Source organism: Nelumbo nucifera, chromosome 7 (genome assembly GCF_055504915.1).
Source record: "Nelumbo nucifera cultivar China Antique chromosome 7, China Antique-T2T, whole genome shotgun sequence".
NCBI lineage: Eukaryota > Viridiplantae > Streptophyta > Magnoliopsida > Proteales > Nelumbonaceae > Nelumbo > Nelumbo nucifera.
In genome coordinates, this window is record NC_142655.1 from 59858579 (window position 1) to 59868731 (window position 10153).

General features: G+C 36.9%; 1 protein-coding gene across 1 annotated transcript; it reads right to left on the reverse strand.

Moving 5' to 3' along the window:
* Window positions 1-5614: 5614 nt before the first annotated feature.
* On the reverse strand, window positions 5615-7136 carry PUP4 (purine permease 4). The gene has a single exon (XM_010262516.3). It carries the CDS (start codon window positions 6964-6966, stop codon window positions 5752-5754), a length of 1215 nt encoding a protein of 404 aa, XP_010260818.1. The 5' UTR covers window positions 6967-7136; the 3' UTR covers window positions 5615-5751.
* Between the last annotated feature and the right edge of the window lie 3017 nt (window positions 7137-10153).

Here is a 10153-nt window from a genome sequence, read left to right on the forward strand (position 1 = left end):
AAAATTGAAATTTTGGACTTAAAAAATAAGCATTATTTAAAACTTATTTCCCAAATATAAATAAGTAGTTAATGATGTGGTCCCGACTCAAATAAACACTTATTTCGTATTTATGGTCTAAGTCAGATTAACCATACCATAACATACGATACGATACGGATTGATTACTAGCAGGATATATGGTGAATGGGGTGCAAGGACCTTACTCCCATGCCAATGGTGTGGGCCCAATCCACTACATCACATAAGCTATTATGCCTGACCACACACACCACTGGCACAGAGCACAGACAGTGGTGGGGAGGGTGCTGCTGCTGATCTGCATTTCACATGGCCCCTACTCTGCCACACAACTAACATGCATATATATCCCATCACTACTATTGCATGTCTAACCACCTGAGTCGAGTCCTTTGCCTGGGTTAGCGGCTATCAAAGTTGCATGCATAGCCAATTGGCCATATCGTATCATATCCTTCATTTGACTCAGCAATTCCTCCACCTAGTTAGGTTGCCCACACATGTATACCATACACTCACTTGGTTGTCGTTGTGTGACTCTAATTCATTCAACTACTACAGAGAGAGAACTCCAAACTCAAAAATCAAAGGGCACATCCAAACTCAACTCCGACTAGTTTGGACATATCATATCCTTTGGGCTTTGGCTTTCTTTTTTTAATTATTTTCTTTTACAACCATATCAATCATCTTATCTACCTCCTTAATTATCCTTATTTTCAGGTGCAACTATATATGTCCACTATCCAATTGATTATTATATGTGTAGGTGTTTGGTTGGTATTTTAAGTCTCAATGTTGTTAATTTACACTAGAATTATATATAGCACTAGCTAGAAATTTAGAAAGTAATAATGTCATATAACATGCAATGGTTTAAATAAATATTATTACTACTATAATAATAATATATATATATATATATATATATATATTATAGTTTTAAATAAATAATTAATCACCACTATGTTACGGTCTGACACAAATCTTGGTGGAGCCATTTCATCGGGCAACTCCTAGCCTCTAAACACATGAAGGCTTGTCCTGGCCTACCATGGCCTGGACACCGCACGGGTTTCTTCCGCTGTAGAACTATCCCCGTGACAACTAGGCATCACTTAAGACAACTAAAGTGGAAACACAAAAAAAAAAAAAAAAGACAACCCCCAAACACCCCATATTGTATATTACCCAAAGTAAATAAGGCTGGTATAAATGTTTTAAGTTGAAGTAGTCCAACCAAACATGATTTTGATTTCGGCACGTATGATCAAACTAATTAAAACGACGATCGACTAGTACAAGGCACTTACATGCATGCATATATGGACTCTAAATAGGGATGCAATGGAAACAAGTGCATGGTTCCAAATACCCCCCATGCCTAAGAGTGAGGAGAGTGTCATGTATCCTAGCTATGTCCCCCCCACTTTCTTTCACTCATCAACCTAGAGAAATCAATAAAATATTAACCTCTTCATATATAGGATACCTATAAATATGAGTCTAAGAAGGATCAAGGGACACCATTTGGCACCTTTTTATGGGTCATTGCATTCATTACTTACAATACTTTTGTGTCCCCTTAACAAGCTCTTGTCTACCATCATCCCCCTTTTTTAAAATTGGTAAACTTGTACCTTTGACAAAAGTTTTAAAGAGAAAACCAAATGAGATTTGTCCAAGTTTTGGTCCCTATTTTTTGCATAGATAAGCTTATGAACAACCATTAACAAGCAAATTAAACTCTTAACTTTATAAAAAATTAACAAGTAAAACTGATAGATATGATAAAATACACATATACTAATTACTAAGAACATTTTAAGTATCACTAATGTAATTTTAAGAGATATTGGGATATGCTTTAGATACGCATGGATATTAATATAGAAAATAATTAATATATGAATGGATATGTTAGGAAAGTTCAAACAAATCCCTAACAAAAATACATCAAAAACACTAAATCTAAGGCCCAGTTTGGAAGGAGTACAAATACATACAAAATACAAGGTTTTGCACTCTACAAATTTACACTTATACTCCTTCGAAACTGAGCCTAAGTCGTATACCTTAATCTTTAGGAAACTAATATTATTTTATTAATCTTTATAAATTTTAATAAATAAATAACTTTCTTACTTTTCTTGATAGACATTCCCTAAGAAAATGTCAAAAGCACATGCAATTATGACAACTACGTAAAGCATGGCTTGATGGTGGATTTAATTTGTTTTCTTCTCATTTGAAAACTTGGGCTCAAATCCTCCTCATGCTATTTTTGTAGAACAAAAATTATGGGGTAGTATGACCTAAATTCCAAATTGGTATTTAAAAACAATAAGTTAAAATTAATAAATTTCAATAAATACTGTTTGATGAGTAATACAATGTATACAAGTGCAATGAAACAAAGTTTCATTTTAAATCATATTGCTTACTGGTAAAGAAAGGTAGATGATTTATTAAATTTTCTTTTGAGTACTTGTATTCCCCATATAGTTGGGACAAAGGCTCAGTTGAGTTCAGTACTTGTATTCTACAAAAAATATTCAGTGACAATAACAACGGTTTATAAAGTATGATCTTTATGCCTTCCAAAAGAAATTCAGGCATAAAGGAGTCATATTGTACAAGCAATACATTAACATGTGAAGAGAAAAAAATGGAACATTCACCTTTTCAGTGTTAGTCTTTTTCATCTTTCCTTTTCACTATTATGTTTTTATAGTGACAATGACCCCCCTTACGCTTACAGCCATGATGATTCTTCCATTTTCTTTTTTCTTTCATCCCTTAAGATAAACTTCATATACTTCTGTAACTTATTTTGTCCATCAACTACTAATTATGCCAAAGAACTCTTAGCTAAATTATAATATTTCATAATACATTTCAATGTACATAATCAATTAAGACGAAAGCATATCTAGAAAAGAGGGATTGATGATCCTCTATTCTTATTCTTATTCTTATTCCTATTCTTTTATTTTCTATCTTCTATCTTCTATCTTCTATGATGTTAGTAACTTCTGTTCACAACAGTGGTTTCTCTCTCTCTCTGGTCATTTAATTTGTGTCTATTAATTTGACAATAATGCAAAGAGAACATGGAATAATGAAAGGCAAAATTAGCCAAATCATGTCAACTTAAGTATTAAGCTCTAGTTGGTTAGTTCTGACCTCACATCGTGGTTGAATAGACATTTTTTTTAAATGTTTGTTTTTTTTTATAAATAAATTATTTATACATAAATGAAACATATTAGAAAAGATTCTTTAAATAAGAATGTATTAGAAAACCATGCTAAAATGAATATTAGAAATAGTCTTTTACAAGAATCTAAAACAGGATTCATAAATACAATTTGTTGGATTTGATGAGCTTTCTTAAACAGTCTTGATAAAAAAAAATTCATAAAAACATTAATTAAGAACATTAAAATTATAATTATAATTGTTTGAATACATGAGAATTTTGACTATGTGAAGATTTTGTTATATGCATCATATATAAGGGAAAGTAGAGAAATCAATACATGGGCCAATATCTTTTGCATTTTAGATCATAGTTTTTTTTTTTTGTACTTGATAGAAATTAATTATTTTTTTCTAGTTGCATGTCAAACCTTCTTGAGGCATCTTTATATTAAATATAAGGCATTTGTTTATTTATTTGCATGAAACCATCAATTTTAAAATAGTTGAAGTTGAAAACTTAAAAATAAAAAATATTAAAATTGTTAATATAAATATCTAATATTAAAATCATAACATGCATCAATAGTCAAAAGAGGAAAAGAAAGAAAAACCTAATGTACAATCATATGGATTACATTCTTTTATGTACATTAAGTGAAGGAAAACTCCTAATTTTTAACAGTGGCAATATTTATTAAAATTTTCAACATTTTTGTAATAAATTAAAATAGATAAAAATTTTCAAAGATATTTTATAATCACAAAGCATCTTAAGTTATATAATATCTCTGCATCATGTATTCTGCAACAAGCAGAGAGATTAAAATAATCATAATATAGACTTCAAAAATAAACATTAAATTAAAATACCCAACTTTATTGAATATGATACAGTTCACCATGTACAACATAACTAAATCTTATTTTCTAACTAAAAGCAATTTACTCCAACTATTAATATATAAGAAAACTTAGCTAATCTTATAATTAAGATTTTAATTTGTTTATTCAATGCACTATTTTATTTGCATATTTATGAGCCAATATTAACCATAGAATAATCATATGCAATAATAATATCACAAAAAAAAACTTCAAATTATATTTAGTAATGTATGTTCCTTAAGCCAGTATTTTCTTTGACACAAATCACATAATAAGAAGTTTATTTAATATCTGATTTTGTCAAAGTATCTTTTCAAATTGATCATAATTTAACAATGGATATGGCATTAAACAAAATAGAATGACTAAACAGAATTCAGATCTGATCTTGTTTTGTACTTTGAGAATTATTGAATGAAAATTTTTCCTTTTGGGGCTTAAAAATAATAAATTTGTGAAATAAAGGAATGTCGTTGGGTAATGGAATGATTTATGATTTGTCCCATAATGGATCAAATCATGAACCAATAAAAGTATTCCCGTGAACAGGAATCAATCCAACTTCAGTTTCAACCATTAAAGAGATGGTAACCAACCTCTTTAACAGCTCATTCACTAAAAGACAAAGTAATAAGTCATTCAATTCAACGAATGGGAGATTGATGTAGAATATTAAGGGGGAAAGGAAAATAGAGATGCATGTACAACTCGGTAGAATTGATTGTACAAAACATGATCCGGGTTGTTTAACCCATTACGTGGTGGTGCAATTGTGGCAGTTGTTGGGTGAAATGAACATGAGGGCAACAGAGAGAGAAGCAGTGAGCACCAAGCAAAAAAGAAAAGGCAAAGGCAAAGAGAGGTGAATGTGAATGAAGGATAGGGGTGGTGGTGGTGGGTCGTACAAATTGCATAATTTGCATGGGTGATCAGTAGTGATGGGTGGGTGTGAGAAGTGAGATAAGAATAAATCCTTGGACCAGCTCAGCCCGACAAGGATTCCGTTAATCCGCCGCAGCTTCCTTTGGGCGCCACCCACTTACTCAATCACCATCCAGAGATGCACTTCCCTTCTTTTAATTTCTCTCTTTTTTTTTTTTTTTTCTCTAGTGTAGGGTCTCACTCTCTCGCCAGTGGAATTTGGTTCCACGGAATTGTACTTAGTACTTTGTTCAGCACTCTTTCTCTCCAGCGCTTACATTACATGGCTTGATGGCCTTATGCCCTGATGCCCCCCACCCCCAAATGCCCAAAAGCCTTAATTTGTTAATTCATTTCTTTACATCAATCCCCAGCCATAGATTTCGATTTGAGTGAAGGACCCTACCACATGGGTGGGTGGGGGTGGGCCATTCTTCAAATTCTCATTCCCGTTCTCGTTTGTTCGTTTGTTTAACAACTTATCTTCTGTCAAAGTGTTAATCAATCAATTAACTCAAATGGGTATAGGGGGATATATGAAAATTTATTAAAAACAGGGGGGGGGAGAGAGAGAGACTGACATTGAAGGCCTTTAAATTCTAATTAATTAAGTAGCCCACAAACGGCCCCTTACAAAGAAAAAAGGAAAAAAAAAAAAAAAAACACAAAGAAACAAGTTACAATACAACTCAAAGAAATAAAAACAAAAAAAAAAAAAAATCACACAGAATCACTAGCACTATCAGCCATCTCCATCCCTTGATTGAGCTCCTCCCTCTCTCTCTTCATCTTCACGTACTCCCCGTACACATAGGAACAAAATCCCCACAAACACAAAACGGTTGACACCGCCTTGGATCCACCAAAACTATCCCCATAAACCAAAACGCCTCCCACCACGTTCATGGGCAGTAACGCCGTCATGCAAATCCCTCCGGTGAGTGACGTCGTCAAGAAAACCAGTCCAGCCGTCCCCATAAAACACATCTGCCAACTGACGACGTTAAATCCCACCGTCAGCCAGTACCCCACCGGACCCAGATCGAATCTCAGCCTACTTTCGTTCCTCATATCCTCGTATCCGCCGTTCGATACCATCCCAACGGTGGCCAAAACCGTTGCTGCAATCTCCATCACCACCTGCATTTCCATCACCATTTCGTAACTGTGGATCTTCCTGTACACCATCTCTATCACGGGTAGGTAGAGAGCGAAGAGCAAACCAGCTCCCAGAATGGAAAAGAATCCCAGGAAGTAATGGGTCTTGGTGACGCCTTCCGGTCGGTCATGGCTGGAACCCAAGGCCAGGAGGATGGAACTCAGGGTCAACAGGAAGACGCAGTTGACGTTGGTGAAGCTCAGCTTCTGCTTCACCAGGATTACGGAGAGGAGGAGGTTGAATGCGAGTTGGGAGGAGAGGAGAAGAGACGAGGTGGAGACGGAGAGGTAGGAGATTCCCCACGAGAAGAGAAAGTTGTTTAAGCCCATGGCCAGACCTATCAACACGGATAGCAGCAGGAGTTTGGGTGTGAAGAGGGAGAAGGGGCGTCGGTATGTGCAGTTGAAGAGGCGAGGAAGGTAGATGAGGAGGAGCAGGAGAGGAAAACCTGCGGATTGAACCCATGTAGACACCCACCTGCTTGAACCGCCATGAATGAAGTAGTACCTAGAGAGCAAGCTGGAAGAGATGGAACCCGCGAACAGAGAGAAGTAGTTGATCAGGAGGAGAAGCCAATAACGCAGACCGGTTTTCTGCTTGGTCGACTGCTGCATCATCTCCTTCTCCTTCTCTTGATGGAATTGAATCGAAGCCGAACCATCAGTACTCTTGGTTGACTGATCTTGTTTAATATCCTCCTTTTTCCCCTCCCTTTCTAGCTTATTCATAGAGTTAAGAGATGGATTTTGGGGAGATGCTGGTGAGGAAATCTCCATTAATGCTGCTTATCCTGGTTTTTAATATGGCAGCGCAGAGGGTTCTCGTTTCTTACTTCTCACTTCTCTCACTCACTTGTCTATCTATGTCTCACTGGACACTCACTGGCTGGTAATTGATTTCCCAGAGTGAGTAGCCTTTGCTTTTATAATCAAACAAAAAGGAAAGGGAAGTAGGGAACCCAAATAAAATAAATAAATAAATAAAGTTTAGATTTTTACAACTGAAAAAGAATATATATATATAAATGAAACGAGAGGGATTCGTCAACCTTTTGACGGCTTGAAAGGGATCCTATTCCTATACTATACTTGGAGCTGGGCTACCAGACCAGAGCAGGAGATTAAAAAAGAAAATTCCAAGCCTTTGTTGAGCCTTTTGGTTCAGACATCAGACAGAAATGAGAATTTTATTATAGTGGTGGCTGGCTGTATCCTGTATGAGCGAAAGGCGAGAGCATATACAATATCAATACGTGATTGGATTCAGTCACTGCAAGGCCCGTTCGAACAATCATTATAGCCTTGGATTGGGAATATCTCCCCATTCCCATGAAATAAAGCATAAAAGTACATAGATGTTGCCGATGCAAGGCTGAAAAGACTGTTCGAACGGGCCTTGCCGATTTCATAGACTCATACAATACAACTGTCCTTCTCCCACTCCCACCCTCCAATTGGGATATTGGATTGAATGGCCAAAATGCCGAAGACCCAGTACAGAATTTGATTCATTAGGAGATGATGTGTAGTGAGGATGATGAGGCTTAGTCGTTGTGGATCATCAGTACTGGTGGTAGGCTAGAGTTAATAGGCTTAGGGGGTTAGCCTTGCCTAGCCTAGCCTAGCCTAGCCTAGTCTAGCCTAGCGTAGCCTAGAACTGGGGGGTGGGGGGACTGTGGGCTGCGCTGCGCTGGCTGGGTTGGGGGTGGGTGGGTGGCTTTTTAGTTTTTTGCCCATTCATTTCTAACAAGATTGAGGGATTAAAGATTGGATGTTATCTCTCTGGGTCTGGGGTTCCTTGTTTTTTCTTTCAGCAGGCTGGTTGGCGCTTGCAGTCAGAAGTGTCAGAGTTAAAAGTACAGATGGAGAAAGGTTTATGATTTAAAGCGGCTGCATTAACCAGGTTTCAGGGTGTGGTGAGCCCAGGCCCCAGGCGCCAGGCCCAGGATAAGGAGAGAGAAATAGAGGAGAGAGATAGATAAACTTTAAAACTTAAAGCTCAAGAGAGAAAGAGAGAGAGAGAGAGAGAGGTGGAGGCATTCGCCGTCTTTTCCTACTCGCCTTTCCCAGCTGATTGTTTCATTGTTTCATTCATCACTCCTCTCCCTCTCGTCATGCACTCATGCTTGCTTGCGAAGTGCGAACGTTCCCGACTCTCTATCTTTATAGTAATTAATTGCATTTGTAGTCTTTTCTCTCTTCTCCTATCTTGAAAGTTGAAAATTAAAATTGGTTGAAAGGAGGGAGGGAAAGAGAGAGAGAAGTGAGAAGTGGAAGTTCATGTGGTTCAGTGGACCGACCAGGCCACCCTCCTTTATCAGGGACACACGCGTCTGAAACTGTATAAAAAAATGAATAAAAAAAGGGAATCCTTTACACTTGGAATTTGAAGGAAATCATGTAGGTGATGAGATGGATGGATGGATGGAATTGACGGGGTATCTACATCCAATCCAACTATCCAAGGTTGTAACTTGTAAATATTGACAAAATTGAAGCCATCATCAGCCCATCCATCACATTTGAGAGTTGAGAGAGAAATCTTTAGATTAATTTAATGGGCTCTTAACTCCACTGTGCTTTGTACTGATCTTCCGCCCAATTCTTCTTCACCGTTCCATCAATCTATGAGCGAAAAGAAAAAGATTCCAAATCCAGTGGAGTCGGCTGAGGTTCCGAGTCTATTCTACCATCACATCCCATTTTTGGAAGATAGATAAGGTTTAACCAACACCATGCTGGAATGGGGAGGGGAGTGCCCCCCTCATACATCATCTTCATCTAATCAACTATGCTACCACCAAGGCACCCAACTAATTAGAACTCATTAGCTTTTGGAGAATCATAGCTTTTTGGGACCCATCTATACAACTAAATTCTTCTCTACTTATAGTGGGGGTTGGATATTCAGGGAAGGTGGTGGGGTGCTTAACTTCACTTTGAGAGAAAAAATGTGAGCTACTTACAATACTGCCAAATCCTGGATTTTGTATTGATACTGAGAGTGGGATTGGGATTGGGATTGAGATTGGGATTGGGATTGGGATTGGGATTGGGAGGAGAAGGAAGAAGAAGAAGAGGAGGAGGAGGAGGAGGAGGAGGAGGAGGAGGAGGAGGAGGAGAGAGGAATATATAAAAATAAAGCTTAATGGGGTCAATGGGTGTAGTGCCCTATTTCTATCAATGTTGCTTGGTTGGATTTAGAGATAGGGATGAAATTGATCCCATCAGAATCAATCCATGAAATGAGAATTTCTTTCAGAGGTAAGGATTATAGGATTCAAGAAAGTTAATTCATCATTATATTATTTTTTTTCCTTCCTCTTGTAATTTTATAAAAGCATTACTATTTGTTTTTCACCATAACTACTTCTCAAGTGATATGTATTGCATTACTATTAAAAAAAAAAAAAGAAAAAGAAAGAAACCCAATTAAGAGTAATTAAGAGTGGACATGTAACAGCTTAATGACATAAATGCAATAATTATAAGTTGAAGAGAAACCAAAAGAAGAAAGAAGAAGAAAAAAAAAAGGCAAGTCATGATAATGATGATTAATGAATGAATCTCCTTCAATTGCTTTGAAGCTTTGCAGCTTCACTTTTCACTCCAATATTCCATTCTTGGGCGGATTTTCTCATTATGGACCACGAATTTCATTCTTGGGGATTTCTCATCCCAACCAACCAAAAGACCCCATGGCCAATTGGACAATGGGCATGAGGAGTCCTGACTCACAAACAGTACAGCCACCAGCATCATGACATGATTACAGTTGATTTAAGCTCTCTGCATTGGCACATAGAAATGAAAAGTGATTCATCATCTCCTTTCAAGTTTTAATTTGAAGAAGTCAAGTCCTGAACATTGCTTTCTTGATGGGCTAACACTAGCAGTCAAGAGCTAGCTACTACTTAGTACTGTCTGCAAAAGGCTTTTGTTTTTACTAGTCAAACAAAAATAT

Coding starts and splice junctions, on each gene's coding strand:
- PUP4 (XM_010262516.3), bottom strand. CDS start 6,966: ATGGAGATTTCCTCACCAGCATCTCCCCAAAATCCATCTCTTAACTCT.